We start from the raw sequence: 23,350 nt of genomic DNA on the forward strand, positions 1-23,350 counted from the left end.
TCACACTAATGGGAGTAAGTGGAGATTATCACCTACCCACTAAGTTAATTAGTCATCAATTAGATGATGATTAATGTGTGAAACGAAAGAAAAAATAAATAAATGATTAACTTGTGCTTTTGTTGAATCTACAAACTTGAATTCAATTGGACAATAGAATTAGAAAATTAAGAAGAAGAAAAAATATCAATTTAATGTCAATATCTTGACTAAAAAAAGGGTTTGTTCAACCTACACAACGGTGTTTATATTATATAAGACAATTTCTTTTTGGCGACAAGTAATGGCTCTTAGAAATGCTAAAAATAAATCTAGGAAATGTTATGGAGATCACTTTGTATATCATATGAGATTTACGTCTATCAGAAATAGTACACAATGCGATACATAAATGTACCTTCACTCCCATTCATGGATTTGGCCAAACATACAAATACCAGCATGTTTACTACACATTTAATAACAATATCATTCTCCATGATAAATAGAGAAAATGTCTAGCAATAAAATCTAATTTTTCCCAATATAAGAAGGTACTTGTTCGTTGAACCAAGCTAAGCTATTTAATGCAGTGAAACCATGAGGTAAAATGACACATGAGGTAGGTATTGGCATAACCAATTCATGCATGTGTGAGATAAATGGCCATAAAAACAAGTTGGTTACATATTTTATTAAATGTGATATCCATTTAATTAATACATAAGTGCTTCATTTTCTTTTTTTTTTTTTGGAGTACATAAGTGCACTTTAAAATAAGTTTCGAGATATATTACGGTTAGTTATACGATTCATATATGTGTAAAAATTAGAGAACATTACTTTGCTCTCCAATAAAATGGAAAAAAAATTGGTTACATTTTATTATATGTGATATCTGTTCAATTAAAGGAAAATAATTCATGTGTAAGTGCACTTTAAAATAAGTTTCGAGATATGTTACAGTGAGTCTCACGATTTATGTCAATTCATGCATACGAGATTCACAATGCATCAACAGTCAGATTACGTCTATTCATAAATGACTCATGATTTCATATACATTACATCATGTAACTTTGTTACACTATTTGGATGTAACCGACACTTTTGTGTATGGTTTTTGTAAAGCGAGTTTAGCATGCTCTGTCAGTGTCAATGGAGATGTTAACATGACCTGAATTATACGTCATTTTCCGAGTAAAACAATGCATTAAATTGAAAATGGTCACATTCTCTAGTTTGGTAAGATATCCTTCAAATGATTGACTAGCTACCTAGCACAATTAACATACCTCTCAGCCTTTTTTGTTTTTTTCGGTATGTCACATCTTTTTCACGGTCAACTTGAGGTTCAATTGCTTTTATTGGTTGCCTGTCTTCTTTTACTGAAAATTTCATATAAAGCTCAAATCAAAGAGGTCGATTGCCTTGATTCTAGGAGGATGTGAATTTGCTACCTAGCTACTATGTCAAGCTTACATTGTACTTTGAAGTTTATATATTGTCAAAATAAATTGCTGTAAGTGGGGACAATCACCCACCCACTCGAAGATGTTGGGCAATCATCCCATGAAAAAAATGAGGATTTTTTTTTAATTACTTTTTCTCTCATAATAGAATAGAATACGTATATGTGACGATATAATGATGACACTTACGCATATATAATTAGAAAATATTATAATAACTGAGCGAATAATTATTCACGAAAAATGATATGTTTGTTCAACCTACACTGTGTTCTAAGATAAATCAGGAAAATCATCTAAAAAATTCCCATCAAAACATAAGCAAAACCCTATTTGAAATTTTGATCTGTAGTTAGGAGGACTCAACTAAGTATCAGTAACATTACTAAATTAAATGGAGGAATTGTTGTGTGGCAAAGAAGGCCACATTTGAAAGTAATCCAAGCTCTGATCAAACTCTGCAGCAGGGTTTGGCATTTTATCACACTGAAAGGTCTCTGGGAGTAATTGTCCAGTTGTGACCTGTGCTAAAAACTCCTGGCCAGTACTATCTGCAGTTGGCTGATCCAGTCCAAGCTCACTTTCCAAGTAACTAAGCCACTTCTCATTTTCATGTTGTCCATAGTTTGAACTCTTGGAAGCCTCAGCCTGATTTAATTGGACTTCACTTGACTGAAATGGCACTAATGGAACATCAAACATGTTCCAAAAGTCAGAGTCAGGCTCCAATGGAATATCATAATTAGGTTCTGAAAAGTCAAACAGAAAATCCATTTGCTCTTCTGATGGCCTTGAAATATCAAGTTGGCTGGAACTTGAGCCATTTGATTCATTGGAGGAAACAGAAGAGCTGGTCAACTCTTTCAAGTCCTTGGGATCAGGCCTAAATTGATTTATTAATTCCATTGGAGAATCCAGATCAATCTCCTCTGGAATTGTCAAAATGCATGGATCATGATGAGGGTTGTTGTTGGCCATGCTAGTTTCTTGGTCAGGTGATTGATGCTCAAGCTCTCCTGCAACACTTGGTTTTCCACCAGACAAAAATGAAGCACTAGAGGAAGATGATGAGGAAGAGGAGGTTATAGAAGATAACTCCTTTGATTCTTCTCCACAAAATTCAGAGTTCTTGAAACCCAATTTTTTCTTCAGATGAGTGTTCCACACATTCTTAATCTCATTATCTGTTCTTCCTGGAAACTGGGATGCAATTTTGGACCACCTGCACAATATAAATTAAATGTTTTTAATCAACTATGGAGAATTCGATCTTGGGATATCTTCCAATATTGGTAACAAATAGCATTAACCTGTGAATAAGTAAGTGATTTAACTAACTTACTAATTACATTTTTTAAGATTTATGTAGAACCTTACTTGTTTCCCCAGGCTTCATGCAGCCTAATTATGGAGTCCTCTTCCTCTCTGGTGAAGTTCCCTCGCTTGAGATCAGGCCTGAGGTAATTAATCCATCTCAAACGGCAACTTTTGCCACATCTCAGCAAACCTTCAAAACATAAAAAGTACTGTTTTTAATGATTATTCAAATATTAAGTGCATATATTTAATGTTGGTGGGAAAGAAAAAAAGGAGAAAGGGACATTCATCTAGTGTCCATGCAAAGACTTAGAGGAAATTTGATGTGACTGTAAATGCCCAGGCACTTGTTCTCAATTCCTAACTTGGCATTTCTTGGTAATTGGTAAGATTTTCCAACCACCCCATAAACCCAGATGTGACAATTTTATATAAAGTTAGGAAGCCTCTCCCTATCATGACAACAATTCAACATTAGGACCAACGTTTAACATACTAATTATGCACTCACAATTTATCATAAGTATTCGAAAAAAATTTACTCGTGATCGTAACACCGTTACATACCTTATGGGGTATTAGTATTACTAACTAATTTATCGTAAGTAAAATTTGAAAGAAATTCATAATTTTTCAAGAAAATGAGTTAGGTCAAAGGCAAAGTTTGTTTATTAGTATTTTCATAAAATTAGGTATATTGAAATACATGAAAATTAGATAGAATTCTCCAAAGCTGGCCTGGTCATCATAAGTTTGGGAGATATGCAATACCAACGATTAGTTTTATAAATGTGGTAATCACTAATTTTATATCCCTTTCCGCCAAAAACAAAATTGGTATACCTCTTTCGACCAATTAAAAACCGTAATAAAAGTAACATTTTAAAGGTGGAATAAACACGTCAAAAACGTTAAAAACGTTTCAAACTTGCCTTGCTTTCTGCTTTTTAGGCAACTAGAAAAATCCCAGTCAACCCAATGTCTAAAAAGTGGCATCCGGTCATTTTATGCCATAGCAGTAAAAGCAAATTAAGTAACGCCAAACTCATTGTTTTAAATTCAAATTTTGGGAATTATTTAGAAGATGTAATGCTTGAAAAGGAGAGTGCTAAAATTGAAACTTTGAGCTTACGTAAGATGAGTACTCTACCATTAAAACTAAACTTGATACCACTGTTATCATTCAAAAGTAAGAAACACCAGCTAAAATATAAGCAAGAATGCAATGCATGGAAAAAAAAAAATACACAAAATTGAAGGGAATGCCATCTTAAGTTGTAAACAGATGATTAACAAAAGGAATTGGGGATTATTGTTATGAAAGGGATGTCCAATGAGATTCCAAAATTACTGGGTCCACATATGAAATGAATGAATCGATATTCAATTCTTCTGGGAATTCTTTATCAAGAATTTGAAAACTTGTTATGAACACCATGTGATTTTCCATGGCATATCTAAGACCATCATCATATCACCAATGAGAGAGAGAGAGAGAGAGAGATCAGAGAAATCAGACAGATCAGAGAAATCAGAGAGATCAGAGAGATCAGAGAGAGAAAAACTCAATACCTGCTTGCTTAGGGAGAGCCCTCCAGTTGTCATGGCCATTCTTCTGAATGAAAGTTATAAGCCTCAAGTCCTCAGCAGGGCTCCAAGGACCCCTCTTCACTTGGTTCTTATCACAACATGGTGTTCTTCCCTTCCCCATCTCTCTTTCTCTCTCTCTCAATGTTTCTCTTAAGACTCTCGCACTACTCTCTCACTTATTATGATGGTTTTTCTTTCTTGTGCACATATGAGAAATTCATTTATGTATCACTCTCTTCATCGTATATATAGAGAGGGAGTGATAGTGACAGATGTCCAGGAATGTTTAGGGGCAAGGCCACAAGGTTCATGCCTCAGACTCAGAGTGGGGAACTCTATGCTGTAAAATAAATAGGAGATCCAGGATGATTACTAAATATCTACAATTTTATTCCTTTTTAATTTATTGCTCATTATCTGTTATGTAGTACTGCTACTGTCTTGGTAATGCTTGAGCCTAAAATTCTAAGAATATCTCACTGATGAAAATGTAATCTCAAACAATGAATATATAATAGTTAATTAATTTACTGTATTCACACACAGATATCCACTTCAGCCAAAAAAACATCATTTTCCACAATTATAATCAAATATCCAAGACTTTTGGGTGCTTTGATTTTGAGTTGATACTTTTACCGTGGGTTATTGTTATTTTATTTTATTTCGTCTCAACTGATCATGTACAATGTATAATCTCTCTAATATAGATAGAACTAATAAAATTAAAATCATCTCTCTAATACAGGTAAAACCTATCGATGTGAGATTCACTACTAGAGCGTTCTCACCTTTAGAATTAAGAAGATAATATGTTTGAGGGTCAGTTGAGATAGTGTAAATAGTTTTCCTTGATGTTAGGCTTGTGCTGCCTTTTTTCCTCAATAAATTTATATTTATTATTGTGGCCCTTTTGGTATAATCCAGATTCTAGACTGTAGGATATTTTTCCATTTCGAGTAATAAAAAATAAATAGCATATCCTACTGGGCCAATGGTAACATGGCAAGTTAATAATTTCCAAAATAAATAGCATAATTTTTTGTTAATCCTTTGGACAAAATACACCCAATATTATACCATGTCTTTGTTGAGCAAATGATGTGACACCCAAAAAGATTTTAGATATTTAACATTTTGCATGAGAATATCACGAACTGTTTTGTTTTCTTCTTTGCTGCATAGCTGGGATTCTCTGCTTAATATATATATATATATATATATCATGTTTCTTTCTTCTTCTTCTTTTCTTTCTATTTTTTTTGTATGTGTAGCTTTTGATTTCATGTGCAACGTAACATTGGATGATAGGCTCTCCATTTTATTCACAAAATGTTTCTGAAAAAAAAATGATGAGATTTTTAAAAAATGTTTCTTCATTAGAAGCAAAACTCATGCATGCATGGTTGATGGTTGGTTCCCATTTCATTGGGGTTTGAGAGGGAGAAAAACTACACGTAACAGGGATGTCATTGTGAAGGTATTCCAAACCTATTACGTATTATGTCGAAAAATTGCATTTTTATGTTGGAAAAATAAAATGCATGACAATAAATAATTGGTTTAAGATAGCACCACGGCGGTATCTCTGGTATAGGTAAGTTTTTAAATTTGAGAGGGCATGAAGGCCTCTTGTCAATTAAGATGTGAACTCCAGACCTAGATTCCACTATGCAAGATGTCATCTCTAGCTTAAAAGTCATCACACGCAAGTCAGCCTTCGATTTGAATTAAGTTTGGATTTAGACAGTTAATTAATAACATTGAACATCTGGAAGGGAAATTTTGGCACCAATCAGCTTTTCCAAGTGTAGGTATAAGACCTGCCCAATTTGCTTTCATGTTTGACTTGTTCGTTTTATTGCATATGCTACAGTGCTACGCTCGTTTTTAAATCAAGCCGTATAATGAAGCAAAGAACTTTGCATGAAAGTCTACACAACTTTACGCAATGTAACTCACCAAATTTTACCCGTAACTTGAAACTTAAAGTCATCACCATCATTTTATCAATTTAAAAGGAGGACTTAAGTACATTATCTTACAATATCAAGAGAGGTTCAAGCTTTTGAAGCATATCAGTGCTAGAAAATTAAAATGGTCACGTCAAAAGCAGTTGAAAAATGAAACGTATCGTGACATGTCATATGTTTACTTGTTTAAAATGAATGAAGTTATAAGTAGGAAAAGTCATGAATGAGAGAATAAATGGGTATGGGATCCGCGAATGCATGGGAAGTCCTAAATTGAAATGATTCCAATACGCATGCTAGTAAACACAAAAAAAGTCAGAAACATAAACAATTCAAATACCAATTCCATATTATCAAACATGTGATCAGTTATACGTAAATAAGCAACATACATAATTAAGTCGTAGGAATACATGCAATACGAGTTCGAGCACAAATAAAATTATTTGTAACACATTTACTAATCACATTCTTTCTGTAACTGAAATTATCAATTAAAAAAGGCAAAAAATTTGACCAAGTCCCATCAAGTCACAAAACTATGTACTTCCCTCGTGTCAATCAAATGACCTGTTCCCTTGTTTGATTAATCTACCAAATTTTATCATATACAATATAGCAAGTGGAGAAAATGACTGTGTGCATATGATCATGAGACGCCATGGTGACAAAACCTTGGCATATATATATATGATTAGGTCACCCGCCCAAGTTAAGTGCCTTTGAATATAGTATTTAAATAAATTGACAGGTGATATTTTAATATAATTTCTTATGCCAAAACCCTGCCCCATGCAATCTACATTGAGCGGTCTAACAAAGTCTAACAATTTGAAAAAGACCCTAAAATAACATTAAATATTAACTCTTTAAGTCTCTTGTTAGGGAAACTAACATTATATGGCTTTTACCATTTGGTACCTAATATTGACATCTTTCTGTTTGGTTAGTAGAATCTACTAACCACTAAGACTTTTTATGACTATGACATGGACAAGTAGTCAGAGAGAGAGAGAGAGATAGAGAGAGAGAGAGAGGAAACATGAACTCTAAAAATGGAAAAAAATAATATTATCATTTGCATGACGTGTAGCTTATGTGGGAAAAGGGTAAGCGCCATGTGGCATGCCCTTAATAAATCTATGTGGGCTTTTAAGTGAGCTTGAAATTTGTTATAAGAGTTTGTGTCTGAAAAGAGTTCGGAATTTGACAAATGTCAAAATCCTATTTATCTTTTACAAAAATAAGCTATGTCACACTCACTTTGGTCATTTTAGTTCAGAATGGGAGACTTAATATTGCATGCCGTTTATTTTTCAAATGAAGTGACTAAAACATTCTTGAGTTGGGTGGCATGTCCTGTTGACATTGGTACCTAGTCACTCAAAATCAATTCATTATAATCTACATTATCCATTCAAAAGTTTATTAATTAAACTTAAGTGTGACATATGTTTAAGAGAAGTCAGACAATTGTATATATGTTCATCATTGTTCAAAGGGGGCAGCATGGTGCATGGCCTAATGTAATTCCTGATTTTTCATAGTAAATCGTAGCGGAAAAGTTTAAAATTTATAGACAAATAAATCATATACTTTCACACACAAAAATCAAATACTCTGAGTATTTTTGTTGCTCAAATATTATTTTTTGTTATATTAAAGGGAATCGAATATTCGAATGCCTCCTAAACACGTATTAGAGTAATCTATTAGCCGTGATCTAGCTGGTTATTTCATGACATAAGTAATCATATCAGGAAATTTTGAACTGGAAATGAATAAGTTGCACAAGACAAGGCTTTCATTTCAAGGTTCGGTTACAAAACGAACTCGTATTTAGTATGAACTCCTGAAAATACCTTATTCGTTGAGTCATCATAGCTCATTCAGTGATACATTTAGCCATTAAACAATATACTATCACTTTAAATTTTTCATACACAATTTGATTGGTCATTGGTCATTGACCGAAGAAAAATAATGGCTCACTAAAATCCTAATTAATTTGAGGCCACTATAAATTTCCAAAAAGATGGAGAAGGCTTTTATTTATTTAAAAAAAAAATTAAGAATATATATTAGTGCCATGTTGTAGATAACGCTCTATATATATATTTATCAAACCCATAAACATATATTTAAAATTTACGTCACTCTTTCTTAATTTTTTTTTATCAACAGTTTTAAGTATTATAATTGTCATCCTTCGTCTTCAATCCTAATTAAATCGGAGAGCATTATTATTCAAGAACTATAAAAGACAGGAAAACTCGAGATGAATATAAAATTATGTTGTAGAAAATACCTTTTGGATTTCAGTTTGCCAATGAATTTGGACATAATTAAGTGGAATATGGTAAGATTAATGTGGGCATATACCAAAAAAGAAAACAATATGAGTATATAGGGTACATTGTTTTATATGGTAATTTGCATAACAATGCATTATCTTTTTTGGACATTAGTTGTGGAACCAACCATATGTAATGCGTATGAAAATGAGTGAGTTGGAAAACACAAGATTCAAAGTATTTTCTTTCATTTCAGTGGGTTTCCAAAATCATGACTAGGCCAGTATGAATTGGGAAAAATAATAATAAACATGGAGATTCAAATCATTTTCTTTCATTTTTCATATTCCAACCGTTGGAGGAGTTAATTAGAACAGAACCAATGACCATTTTTTTCCTTTTTCATTTCAACGGAATATTTTTTTTGTTATTTTGTTTTTTTTAGTACAAGCAATTTGGAGAGGAGGGTTTACACAAATGTTCATTAGGTGTTTGGGGGTTTCGAACATTTACCCACGTGGGTAGATATGGAAGAGCTCAACTAACTGAAATATACCTCAATTGACTTATTTTCTTTTTTCCTTTTTCTTTTTTTTTGCAGAGAAAAACGATAATTGTATTCATAAATTAGGTACAAAGGCCATCAGCCACAAGGGCAAATACAAATGAAATACAAATATGGAAGCCTAGTAACCACATAGGGTTAATCCAGATACAGGCCACAAAAGGCCAGAGAAATTTTGGCATAAAAGCCGCATGCTTGAACAACCCAAATATGAATCACAACCCCCAAATTTACCAATACAACTACAACTTTTAACTCTCACAAGTACAAAATACAAGTAGAGACTAGAAAACAATCAAACATCTAACTTATATGGAGTTTATGCAATTATTACAAAATAAGAAAATTGCAAATAAACAACTAAAAATCAACAAAGCCACTACCGTCGTTGTTGCCATCCCCACCACAAACGTCGCCGCCGCCTTGGAGACAGAGAACACTATCGAGATTGCAGCCAACAAAATCACAAATTCAAGCATATCTAGACACAAGTAACCTCCTGGATCCAATAGATGGGGATGGGGGAAATGTAAGGAAAAGAGAGAGGAGTGACCTCCTCTCCCCCACCCTGGAACACAACAAAAGAGGTTTGAGAGAGAGAAGGGAGGCTAGGGTTTAGAGAGACCACTCAATTCTAACTTGTTAATTTGATTTTAATGGATCAGGGGTTCGATTCTTCCATTGTAATAAAAATTTGGAGGTTTACTAAACACAACTTTCGGTTCAATATATCCATTGGCTTATATTCTTTGATTCTTATTATAAAAAACACATTCGAGTTAATGTGCCAGAGTTCAACATGGTGACAATCTTTGAGTATAAAAAGTTTAAACTTTGAAGACATCAATAGAAGAAAGAAACCACCGAGTTGGATGATTGATGTCAGAACAGATGAATTTGAGCTTGATTACATTTGATCTTTTAACTTTTTGGGCATCTTTACAGTCACAAACATATCTTTTTGGGCTTTTCTAATATCTTCCAGAAATACAAATAAAATATTATTAGGCCCTCCCCAGATTTGAAACCATCGCCCCTTGGGCCTTTGCTAAAAGGCAGCTCTGAGCTTGAAACCGATAAATATACTTAAAGATTGCCACCTCTAGAGCAAGCACCAGATGATGGACAGAGCCACCATCAATGTTGTAGTCTTTAGCTGTTTTGTCATCTCCAAGCTGCTTCCCAGCATAAATAAGCCTACAAAAACAGTTGTGAAGCCAATAAGATCTTTGCCACACGTAAATGAAATGACGACAGACAACAATCACTTGAAATTGGACACCGGCCTAGAATGGCCCGTTTGTAAACCAGAAATTACTTTTGAGTTCTCAATTGTTTAGTTAATTTATTATATGTTAATGTTGTTACATTGAATATAAAGAAGCATACCTTTGTTGCAGGGGGATTCCCTTTTTCTCCTCAACCCTTTCCTTGATCCGGTCAATGGTATCATTTGGTTCGATGTCAATCTCAATTTCTTTCCCAGTAAGAGTTTTCACCTTAATCATAGTTCCTCCCCTCAGCCTCAAAACCAAGTGAAGCATCGACTCCTTTTGGATGTTATAATCTGCAAGAGTTCGACCATCTTCCAATTGCTTACCAGCAAAAATCAATCGTTGTTGGTCAGGAGGGATGCCTTCCTTATCCTGAAAACAAACATATATGTGTTATCATGCAATCCCATAACAACAAAAAGAATTCCCCTGGATGAATAAAAATAAAGGGAATGTAAGAAAAATTGCTCAGAAAAATTACATGTTAAGGAGCAAACGATCATCTTAATCTAATCACAACTCACCAACAAATTTTCTACTAATCTGTCTCGATGATTAATATATTTTCTCCTATAAATGCTATTTGCATGTTCTAGTCATGATGTTTTTTCTTTTATATACACAATGGACAGTCAGATACCAAAGACATTAGACCCCTAATCCCTAAACTAGACAATAAGAACTCCCCAAGCAATTGGATGGAAGCAAGGCCATTGATTGCCAGTCTGCCACTTAAAATAGGGTATCTCTTACTTTCCCTAAACCACTGACAGAATAGGCTAGCCGTACATACATAGCAAAAATTTGATTTTGAAATTTCGGTATCAACAGGAACCCTAAAATAATAATGCCCACAACACAAACTAAGTCCTTCTCCATTCTGAATATAAGGTCAAGTTGCTAACACCATATGCACCTATAGTAAAAAGAAAATACCAAAACAAACCGCATCTATAAGTCACCCTTAATTGCACTAAATCTTTTCTATTTCACTTGTTAAAAAAAAACTCAATTTTAAACGATAAAAATCTTAGACAATCATAATTGGAATTCAGTGAACCAAAGGATTGAATGTGTATCAAACGCAAATTACAACCTTCAATGTCAAATACAACGGAACCTTGTTCCAACTATTTGGGTCAGCTACATGAACCATGGTCCTCCATTCCATCTTATCCTAAGGCCTTTTCATGTAAGTCGCATGCTATCGTATATTTTCTTTAATCACCTTTACTCTACCCACGTTACGTCTTCCTCTTCCACTAGCATTAATCGGTGCATCTGTTGGTGGTAACTGAACATATCCAAATCACCATACACACCTCTCTCTCCCTTCTCCAGCTGGTGCTAGTTTAACATTTTGACTCCTATCCTTGCCCTCTCATACATCCATCCTATGTTCCACACTCATTATATGAACATATTATTTTTGAACTGCTCAATATTATATCCTACACAGCATGGTTAGTCTGATAGTTTTCCTACAAAACCTACCTTTCAATTCTACAGGTATATGATGATCACATAATATGCTCGACACACTCCTCCATTTCACACATCATGCTCTGGTTATAGGAGCCACCTCAGTTCCAATCAATCCCTCTCTATGAACAATTGAGCCTAGATAGAAAAACTCTTCACCTTTTCGGAGTCTCCTAACCTTCAATTTTCACCGCCTCCCTGTTTGTGGTTCTTCATTTTTCTTCCATATATTGAATCCTAGATCTACTTGTCTTAAAAAGTTTTGATTGTATAACTTATCTCCACAACTCTAATGTAGCATTTACTCCTCTAGTCTATAAATTAACACAATATCATCATTCACCAAGAAAATTCAATGTGTCTTGTCACAAGACCAAAAGATAAGCACTTAGCACTGATCCCTACCAAAGAAGAACATAAATAACTATATTCAAAATCAAATTTTCAGTCTTTTTTTTTCTCTCCAACCAAAAACATTTAAATACTAAACATATCTTCATCAGCAACATCAAAATCAATCATCCTTACTTTTGTCCTAATCAAATTGGGTCAGCCACATGAATTGCCATCTTTCAAGTTTCTCTAATACAAAGCATCTTCTACAAAATATAATTTCTTTTATATCTTTTCCTGTTGCTAAATAAGCCTTCCTTTTGTTATAGGACCATTGAATGGTCTACGATGTATATGCTCTCATACCAATTAAGACTAATAATTCAAATATTAAAGCGAATTACAAAATCCTAATACAGCAACTCAATTTTTCTATAAACTTTAACCATAATTATATTTTGCACAATTCCTTTCCACAAATTATACATTTTCCTCCAACAAAAACAAATAAATAAGATGAAAATCTACAACAAGGAATGAGAAAGAGAAAGAGGAAGAGAGAAATAGTACCTAGATCTTGGCTTTGACATTGTCGATGGTGTCACTGCTCTCAACCTCAAGAGTGATGGTCTTTCCAGTTACGGTTTTCACGAAAATCTGCATCTTTTTGGTTTTTGTCTGAGAGAGAGAGTTTTGGTGTATCTAAAACAGCGTGCTGGGGATAACCAGCGTGCTGTTTTTGGTTTCTATTCTATAATTAGCACCTGTGTTTGCAAACGGCTCAAATACCCTCCAACTTTTTAAAATTCATCTCACGTTACCCTTTCCGTCAGTTTTTTTAAAGTTCCGTTACAAACGTTACTGTTCATCCCCCAATTCCAGAACAGCAGCCCCTCCTCTTTGTTACTGTTCATCCGACCAGTTTTTGGGCTGCCATCTCCTCCTCCGACCACCCCAAGCGACGACATGGGTATCAAAAGAACCAGCACGTTGTCCTCTACCAGCCTCATATTTCAGCCGCTGCCAACCGCCGTCTGGATCACCAGAAAAAGCAAGAAATTGTCCGGTTTTTATCCAAAATCTCCATCGCTCGTTCGGCCAATTCCAAGCACCATTTGCTTCAATCCAGGTATAGTTTTTCAACCTCTCGAGCTACTAGTTGTGTTGGTTAGGAGAAATTTCTGAGTTTTGGAGGGTAAATAAGCGATGAACAGTAACAATGGGAGGGGCTGCTGTTCTAGAATTGGGAGGATGAACAGTAACATTCGTAACGGAACTTCAAAAAAACTGACGGAATGGATAACGTGAGACGGTTTTTAAAAGGTTGGGGGGTACTTTAAGCCTGTTGATGCTCAAAATGGCCCGGCCAATATTGAGTGCAACTCAGTGATTAGATGTGCTGAGTCTTCAGCAGAGAAGAAGGCTGAGGCCCTTGGTGAAATGGGTTGGTGAGAGACCTGTAGAAGGTAAAAGAGGAGAAGCAATCGTTAAGCTTCGGACACCGGTGTGGTGCCGGCCGAAGGCTCTCCGATGCTTAAGTCAGTTACAAGTAGTAATTCTGGCAGAGTAACGGTAAAAATGGGAGAATAGTCGTCCTTTGTACCTGGGTACTGTTCCCTATTTATAGGGAAGTGAAAGTAGGAGTTTTGCACAAAGTTCCAATGTGGGACTTTGTGCAAGTAGTTGTGGTGGCGACACGTGTCCTGGAGATTAGGTTTGGCAGCTGGGAGCTTCGGTAGGTGTCTGGCACCTCGGAAGTGTGTCTTCCTTCGGCACAGGAGAAGGCGTGGCTGCCTTGGTGCTAGTCACTTTGGTGCTGGGTCTGCTCGGTTCGTTATGGTGTAAACAGTAGTCCCCCAAGTTCGCGGTCGAGAAGTAACTTCTGGGTTGGGAACTTGTGAGTTTTTGTAATTGTAACCGAGCATTCCAGCTTCATTGGAAGCCGTAGGGCACTCCCTAGTCCCCCAAGTTGGCAAGCTAGGAGTTGCGTCAACACTTGGTAGCTGGGTATCTTGGTACCTGGGCATGTTGCAGATAATATGGGAGCTGGGTCCGTAGGGGAGCCGGACCTTCGAGGGAGCCGAGTCTTGTGGAAAATTTGGACTTCCCACAATGTGTCCATGGCCTTTGCCGTTCGGCAAGGGTCTAGCTCCTTTTTTTTTTTTTTTTTTTTTTGAATGGCCGGGCCATTTGGAAATTTTGGACTTCCCCACAAAGCCTCCATGGCCCCTGCCGTTCGGCAAGGGTCTAGCAAATTTTTTTTTTTTTTTTTTTTTTTTGCCTTCGGCAGGCTGGGCCTTCGAGGGAGTCGGATCTTGAAAATTTTTGGAGACTCAAAATTTTGCCATGGCCCTTGCCGTTCGGCAAGGGTTTAGCCATATACATATATTTTTTATTTTGAATGGCCGGGCCTTCTTGAGTTGGTGCTTGGGCATGTGGAAAGAGTTGGGCCCGTGATGGGCTTCAGCAAGTAACAAGGCCTAGGGTTTTGGGAGGATGTGGTATAAAAATTAGGGGTACACTATGCCGTTCGGCAAGTATCATTTGGCAACTTCGGTAGGGTTTGGCTTTGGGAGCATTAGAGTAAACAAAAACGTGGAGATTTGATCTTGCCGTTTGGCAAGTCCTTGGCGGCACGGTGTTGGGCAGTAAGACTGGGCAGGCGACTTGGGTTGTGCAGTGCCGATCGGCAGGTGCGGGCCGAGGAAGTGTTGCTGTGCTGCGAGCATATAAATTGTGGCTGCTAAATTCGTGATGTGGCCTCGGCAGGGGGCTGGGTTTTGAGTAGGTGCAGATCGGCAGGCCGTGGGGATTGGCGAGAGGTCTGCAGGTGGCTGAGCTTTGGCAAGGTAGCTGGAGGAGCTGGGCGGTGCAGCTTTGCCTTGGCAGGGGCAAGTCCGTGGTGGTCTCTAGGTACTCCTTCGGCAAGAAGACCTTGGTGCTTCGGCAAAGGGGCTGCCGAGATCAAGTTGGAGTTGCAACAACTCTTGTCGTTCGGTAGGGGACTTGGCGCCGTTGGGCCGTTGTGAGCTTGGCTTCGGGCGAAGGGGCTGGGCATTTTTGGAGCTGGGCAGCCTTAGCGAGTAAAGCTTCGGGCGGACTTGGTCCTTCGGCAGCTAGGCAGCTGGGCAGCTGGAGTAAGTTTTGATTCGTGGGACCTTACCGTTCGGCAGAAGTTACTGGGAAGGCATTTGTTTGTCCATTCTTCCGCGAGTCTTCTTTCGGCAAGGCAAGAAAGTAGGTCTTTCGAATTGTGTTTGAAGACCCTTGCCGTTCGGCAAGGGTGATTGGAGGAGACTTGAGGCCAACTCATCCGGGTGTCTAGCTCCCTTTGTCGTTCGGCAGTTGTGGTGAACACTAGGTGGGCCGAGTTGTCTTTACTAGCTGGGCCGAAAAATAGCTGGGTGTGGAGAGTGGTTCGGGACGAAAAGGAGCTGGGTTTTTGTGGTGTCGCCTGGGTTTTTGTGGTGTGCCGTTTGCAAACACATGTGGTAATCTGAGATAAGTTTGAAAGCATAGGGAGCATATACATGAATAAGCCTTCTACTAATATATATATATATATATATATACATTTATGGGAGATTTCTTACACGCACACTACCAACATTATGGAGATTTGAACATAAGACTATTGGCTTGCAAGTAAATACCTTTTTCCACGGCTCGTTTGAGAGTGATTCCTAGAAGGACCAGAATCACTTATGATGAGAAGCAACTCCAACGTTCTTCTTGCTCCTCCTTAAAACCACTTAGGGCCAGTTTGACATTGTTATGCTGTGAAAATAATCGCTGTCAGATTTTTTGTGAGATAAATTAGTTGTGAGATAAAGTAGTTTAGTGTTTGATAAACTTTTTGTTAAAAGTGTTGTTGGTACTATTTCCCGAATAATTAGAAAATGATTCCAGTATAATCATTAAACCCAGCGCCTCTTCAGAATTGATTTCTGCATAGTCAGAAAATGAAAGCACCTCATTAGCTGATTTTCCTTATAACTTTCTCTCACATCAAATTTTAACAATAAGTGATTTTTTCATAGTTTACCAAACGGGCTGGGCTTCCAAAAAATTTTAAAAAAAATCACTTATTACTCCAAATAAATAATGTCAAACGAGCACTTAAAATAATTATATGGAGAAGTGATTAACAAAAAGATGTTGGAATCTCTCTCTGCTTACCTAGGTACTGGGGCTCAAGAAAGTAGACTTGGGTTTTGGTGCCCCCAAGCAACTCAAAACATCCATCTTTTGAACCCTCAATGAGTTTTATGGACCCTCGTACCTATTCACACCACAACATACTCAACAAATCCAAATTATTTACGTGACTTAGGCCCACTTAAGTTTATCTCCATTGGTTTGTCACTAAATAGGGGGATTGCTAGGCGTTGCCTATTACTCGCATGATTGTGCTTGTGTTCGGGGTTCGTTGTATTGCAATGGCTTAAGGCCATGATACGTGATACTTGTTGAAGCAATAAGCTTGGGTTTATGGAACTTGTGCATTCTTGTGGGTTTGTTGTGACCTTCCCATGCGTCGAGTTATATTTTTACTTCACATGGCACGAGTATCAAAACTTGTGTAAGCACCATGTAGAGTTTCTGTATACCCCTGAATGGGCTCCTCTTTAGATTTGTTGGGCCACAACACATGGCACCCTCCTGGCATGTATTATATTAATATTAAAAAAGTGGAGTTCATTGGGCCTCTCAACACATAATTTCATGGCAAAACAACTAGAGGCAGAATATCCTGACTAAACGTCATGAATCCGTCACCCAATTGGTCTTTCGCAATATTAATTGTAGCATTGAAATGCATATTAAATAATGTACCTTCCTTAGCCTAAATGCATCGACAAAGATAAATGCCTCCTTCTTTTTTTCTTTTACTTTTAGGCTATAAATATTTTCTTCAAATGCAAAAACATAAAAGTATTCAATTCAATTGTGTACCTTTTATCTTCCTGCACGCAAGGCTCATTACTACATGGCTTCTTTCCTTGTTATCATGTCCGTACAAAGTTTGACTATTTTTTAAGAAGAAAGTTTGGCAATTTCTTTATTATAATGCTAGGTTATCAAATTAAAACAAATGCTACTCTAAATTTACTTCAAGACTATATATAATTAAAAACAAGAAATTAGTTTAATATTTTTTTTAGTATTTTTATAAAGGATTAAATTATATTTAAAAAAAATGAATTTTATACTATGACATTTCAACAAAGGATTCATGGCCAATTAACATAATATTATTCAACTTCTCAAGTAAAAAGGGACCAAAAAGAAGTTATGCCCAATTTAAGTAGAAAAAAGGTGTATGAAACTGGAATAGTACTGTTTTGTTATTTTCGACCAATCGTATTATACAAAGTAAAAAAATTATCACACATAATATAGCGTGGATGAGAATAACAAAACAATAATATTCCCGTTGCACATAAATGTTTCTCCAATTAAATAGGCCAATATATATCTACCAGTATTTCTTTGCATTTAATGCTATCATAACTTGCATGCCCTCTATTCTTTGAATTCTCCCCTAACTCATTAAATAAGTGAGCATTTAATGAAACAATCAACCTGTAGCTAATCACACTTAATTACAAGCCTAGAACTTATCAACCAACTAATATCCATCCACAACTTAATTACAGATCATGATCAACACAACACCATCAAGCCCAAAAACTCAGAAGCTTCGTGGTTCGAGGATATCAAATCAGCAGTTGGGTTGTCTAAATCTGAATGCAAATCAAATTTACCTCTTCTTGGACTAGAAGAAATGAGGTTACAGTCGCCCTTTTGATCACGATAAAATACATATATAATAAACAGTTGAAATTCATTTGCGTCACTCGCTCATTAATAAACGGTTGAGATTTGTTTGCATGTGTGACGACCCTAGTTAGACTTTCTTTTTCCTTTGTTCTTTATAACAAATGATCCTCTCTCTTTTTTTTTTTCCTTGATGCACTCCTCTCTTCACTCTGCGTACATGCATGCACCTTCAAGCTTCCATGTTGAATCTTTCTAATTAAATTTAACAAATGATTATGGTCTTTTTCAATAAAAGGGTTTTTCCTTTTTGTTTTTGGCTATATTAGATTAGCTTGTCAACTATAGTAGATATTCAAAAAAAGGGATTGAATTTGAGAATTTAAATATCCTCTTCCTCTGTAAGTGTCTCATCAGGAACAGAGCCACATACAAGCTTGCAATGACCGTGGCACTCTAAAACTCCATGAAAAAGTCAATAACTCTTAAACATCTACTGCTATATCAATTGAAATATAAAGCTATAAAACCTTGAAACTACGGTACTGGCCCCCTAAAAAACAAATTACTAACTCCGCCAAAAACAAGCTACTAGCTCCGCCGCTGTGTCTCGTAGTTTGGTCATCTCAAGAAGAGGCTTCCCCAATTAAAAGTTGGCATCGAAATTTGCATGGTTCATCTTTAATACTTGTGCGACTTTATCTGCCTAAAAAGTACATAGTAATAACATCCTCATAATATAAATACAAACCCAATGCTAATACTATGGAATATAAATTAATTAATTAAATCAATACACTATGAAATGAACCTTTTGAATTGATGCTAGTTGCTACATGCATGCAATCCTCTCTGTAAATTCACGCACTCCAATTCAACGTTCATTTAATTTTCATTAACATCGTTCATAAAATATGAGATTAATGCTTATACTGCACCTATTAAGAGTCGTTAATTTCTTTTTCTTTTTTCCATGTTAATGTTGTTGATTTTGATTCCTCTAATTAATACTAATAAATGAAGCACATAACAACCTTTTTCGTATCACTCTATGTTATATTTTCTACTCTTTAAAAAATATATATTTTAAATATTAAAGAAGCATCACCAATTCAAAAAGTTCACTATACCTAACAGAGTATAGTTCAATAGGAAAAGGTATTAACTTGTATATCAGTGGTTTCACATTCGAATTTCATGACACTTTTATAATGCGTGTGTGAGAAACTCCCTTCTCGTTTGTAGTTTAAACTATCAATCATATTTTTTTAATTAAAAAAATCAACTATACATCAACTAGGCCAAGCTGATATTTCCTACCTAGGATGCTTAATTGAGGATTGTAAAACACCATTGGCTAGACAGTAGAGTACCTAATTGACGTATACGGATAGGATTGGGTGGCTTGCTACGCTATGTACTTACAGACCCACCAGAGTTCCCTTTAGGATCTTATGTAATTTGCTTTAGATATGTTCTCTTGTGCATGTGTGGTACTTTTTTTTACTTTGGAGTTTTTTTTTTTTGTAGTTTTCTCTAATAAGATTTTAACGAGGCCAAACAAAACATGCACAATGTTTCCACTTTCTATTGAAATGAAATCTACCTTTTTTTCTATTAAAAAAAATAATAATAACTACATGGTTATTTCTTCATATATCATTCAACTACTCTATCTATCTCTATCAAGCCAAAACCAGGCTTTAAAGTTTGCATTTTGTCGCACACTTGAAGCCTCAATCATGTCACGTGGTATTTTCTTTTCAGCTAAATATATTATTAGAGTTTAAATATTTAAAAAATGAATATTAATTACAACATAGGGGTTCAAATTATATCCAATATAGGGGTTTTAGTTATTTAAAAAAAAATTTATATGAAATGGACTTTAGAAACACATAAAAAACCTATTTATAACATATAAAGAAGCTTTTAACTTCTTATAAATTACAAAACTGTCATCGATTTAAAAAAAAAAGCTCAACCCCAAAACCTCATTAAAAAAAACTCAAAAACTCAATAGAGCATCAAAGTAATTTAATAATTAAAATTAAATTAAATAGAACCATCTATCATTTTTTGGAGTTTATTTATAAAAATTAAATGATGTAAGATTTGTTTATATTATTAGTGTTAAAAATGAATATATGACTAAATATCTCTATTAATTAATTTTATTGGATAGATCATAGCTGGGACCTAGATTACCCCTATTCAACTAGAGTTCTATGTCATCCCGTTCTTGAATTTAAAAGATTAATTTCCAAACACAGTAATATCATTATATTTGCAAACGTGTCAAAATCTTGTTCACTCATCTTGAAAATGTCAAAAGCACTTTGTAAACACTTTGCTTTTACTTGTACCAATTTCCACTTCATTTAAGGGCTTATTAGAAGGAAATCAGAAACCCATAAGAAATCTCCAAATTAAAAATATATTATTTATTTATAATATCCACGTATAAAGAAATATTTTTAAAAATTATTGTAAAAAAACAAAAAAAACATTGAATTAAAGCCAAAGGAGAGGCTATTAGTTTTCCAAAAGCATTTAATGCTACCATAACTTTAGGTGCCTCCTTTCCTTGAATTGTCCTCCCACCCCCTCCCACAACCCCATCAATTAATAACCCAAACATTAAATGAATCAATTAATCAAATTTAATAAGCTTTATTATTATCTTAATTCAAATTCAAACTAATTTTAATACTAGAAAAATATCAAAGGCAATTAATAAATAATAATAATATTATTATTATTTTAATTTAATTGCAAATATTACATAACGGGCTATATTTACTACCATATATAGTTCAGCTCTATATAATCCCAAGAACCCCTCGTTCTCTCTCTCTCTCTCTCTGAGAAAAGAAGGTTTGTGAAGTCCCAGTAATGGCTGCTGACGTGAGCTCTCTGTTTCGGGTTCTAAATGGGTACAGCGACGATCAACATCTGAGTTTGGGGAGTGATTCTAGTGGGGAGAAATCAACGGCCTTGATTACACGAGACTTGCTCGGTGGTGGGTCTTCTTCCAAGCTTGCTAACGAGTCCCAGGAACTGGACCTCGACTTGCAGGTCCCTAATGGCTGGGAAAAGCGCTTGGACTTGAAGGTTGGTCTATTTTCTCATATGGGTCTGTTTGTTTCCTGGGAATTAATGGAACAGTTTGCTGTCATAATTTTCCTGGGAAAGATTTGACATTTCTCTTGGGAACTTGATTTTGGTGTTGCTGTATGGTTGTGTTCTTGTTTTTGATTTGGTTGCTTTGAATTTTGATTTCATGACATGTTCTGTTTCATTCATGGTTTGACTGCAATTGGCTGTATTTTATTTGTATTTTCTTCAATCTAATTCCTTGGTTTGGAATTTTCTGTTATCTTTAGCTGTGTGTTTGGTTGCTGAGAAACAGATAGTAATGGAGTATAAGAAATCTTGTAGCTTTCTGCAGTTCATTTCTTTAATTCTCATAAGACTTTCAATTTATCATAATATTGTTTTTCCATTATCCATGTTTTATTTATTTTTTCCTGCAGTCCATTATAGCTTTTGAAATTCAATATAACAGTATTTTTTTTCTTCTTTTCATTCCTGACCTGAGTTTCCCCTGCCGTCGAACAGAGCCTTTTGATGTTTATGAATATCCTCAAGATGAACAATCTTTTTTTAATAGTTTATTGCTATTGCTTGAAAAATATAATATTTAAAATAAAAAACTGTAATTAATAGCAAAAGGATATATTTGTGTATTCTGTCAATTATTTTGGTGATGTTCTTCAATGCTCTGCAAGTTCTAATCCCATTGTAGATTCTTTAAAACCATCTTTTATGTCATGAGTAAATTAATTGTGAGCAATTCATTTATTTTATTTTATTTCTGTAATTAACATATTGTATATTGATTGCTGCAGTCTGGGAAAGTGTATCTTCAAAGGTGCAGTGCTCCAAATTCACTTTCAATCTCAGATCAGAGGGACCAAACCAATCCAACAGTTCCAAAGATGCAAGATTTAAATTTCCCTCCATCATCATCCTCAAAAATCCCACTAAGTCTCTTTGATGACACAAGCACCAGCCTGGAATTAAAATTAGTTCCCTCATCACCACCCTCATGCAATTACCAGAGCCTATGCACTTTGGATAAAGTAAAATCAGCCCTCGAAAGGGCAGAGAAAGAACCGATTAAGAGGCGATCTTCGTCGATGTGGAAGTCATCGTTGTCATCATCACCATCGTACTCATCGTCGTCATCATCCATCAAAGAAACTCAGGAGGAAGAGAGTGAGGAAAAACTATTTGCATCACCATTTGCAGCAGGGTGTCCTGGTTGCTTATCTTATGTACTGATAATGAGAAATAACCCGAAATGTCCTAGGTGCAATTCTGTTGTCCCATTGCCAATGATGAAGAAACCTCGGCTTGATCTCAACAGATCAACTTGAGAGGAAGAACATTGCTTATGCTTCTTCTTCATATGATTTTTGTATATGATATTCTACAAGTAGTCTTTTTCTCGAAGAGTAGATCTGTTAGTTCTTATAGAAGAGTCATATGTACATTCAAAAGGTTGTTTGCTTTTTCTAGCATAATTTATAAGACTTTTATTGGTTTATGCCTTGTTCATTCTTCTTCCACATTCTGATCTGCTTCTGTGTTATGGCAATTTTGTTCCCTGGCCTCGTGTAGCAAATACCATTCATTGTGCTCTTTCAATTTTGTGGCATAAATGGATGTATCAATTTATTACGGGTGCAGAGTAGGGAGCACAGCACACCCGCTCTAGCCAACTTGCCTAATCCTGCCTGAATTTTGTAAATGGAGAACCCTTTTTAAATAAATAAATAAAATGATTGTAAAGAGCTGTTATGAAATTCAGTTTCTGAATTAAAGTTGTTGCTTCTGTGGCAAGTTATTGGCAGGCATTATATGCATGCCAAATGGACCACTGGGGTATACTAAGGAACTTGTATGTCTTATAAACATGGCAGAGGTTCTGCAGAAACTTTTATAGATCCTAGCATTGGTAGAATTGATTCAGCAACTTATTTATTTATTTATTCTGCCAATATTATTAATCATTCTGCAGTAAGTTGAAGCTCATCTCAGTATATATATATACAGATAATTTAACAGAGTGATTGCAAATTTCTGAAAGATAAAAACTTAAATTGTATTATTTAGTTTTTTTTTTTTTTCCTTTGCTCTGCATTCATGTGCCATTAATTTATTAAGTAATGCATTCCAATTGAAGCATCAACCTACCAATCTAGAACTTTATCCTGAAGCACCT

General features: G+C 35.4%; 2 protein-coding genes and 1 pseudogene across 2 annotated transcripts; 1 reads left to right on the forward strand and 2 right to left on the reverse strand.

Annotated features, from left to right (window-relative positions):
* LOC18780257 (transcription factor MYB63) lies at positions 1,682–4,664 on the reverse strand. The gene is made up of 3 exons (XM_007213335.2): positions 4,341–4,664; positions 2,829–2,958; positions 1,682–2,673 (listed from the first exon to the last, which is right to left on the reverse strand). Exons 1-3 carry the CDS (start codon positions 4,477–4,479, stop codon positions 1,842–1,844), a joined length of 1,101 nt encoding a protein of 366 aa, XP_007213397.1. The 5' UTR covers positions 4,480–4,664; the 3' UTR covers positions 1,682–1,841.
* LOC18780145 lies at positions 9,984–12,989 on the reverse strand (annotated as a pseudogene).
* Positions 20,892–22,680, forward strand: LOC18779676. The gene is made up of 2 exons (XM_007211846.2): positions 20,892–21,174; positions 21,972–22,680. Exons 1-2 carry the CDS (start codon positions 20,956–20,958, stop codon positions 22,500–22,502), a joined length of 750 nt encoding a protein of 249 aa, XP_007211908.1. The 5' UTR covers positions 20,892–20,955; the 3' UTR covers positions 22,503–22,680.

This window comes from Prunus persica, chromosome G4 (genome assembly GCF_000346465.2).
Source record: "Prunus persica cultivar Lovell chromosome G4, Prunus_persica_NCBIv2, whole genome shotgun sequence".
Lineage (NCBI taxonomy): Eukaryota > Viridiplantae > Streptophyta > Magnoliopsida > Rosales > Rosaceae > Prunus > Prunus persica.

Coding starts and splice junctions, on each gene's coding strand:
- LOC18780257 (XM_007213335.2), bottom strand. CDS start 4,479: ATGGGGAAGGGAAGAACACCATGTTGTGATAAGAACCAAGTGAAGAGG. Junction 2,959..4,340: donor GGCTCTCCCTAAGCAAGCAG/GTATTGAGTTTT, acceptor TATGTTTTGAAG/GTTTGCTGAGATGTGGCAAA. Junction 2,674..2,828: donor CATGAAGCCTGGGGAAACAA/GTAAGGTTCTAC, acceptor TATATTGTGCAG/GTGGTCCAAAATTGCATCCC.
- LOC18779676 (XM_007211846.2), top strand. CDS start 20,956: ATGGCTGCTGACGTGAGCTCTCTGTTTCGGGTTCTAAATGGGTACAGC. Junction 21,175..21,971: donor AAAAGCGCTTGGACTTGAAG/GTTGGTCTATTT, acceptor TGATTGCTGCAG/TCTGGGAAAGTGTATCTTCA.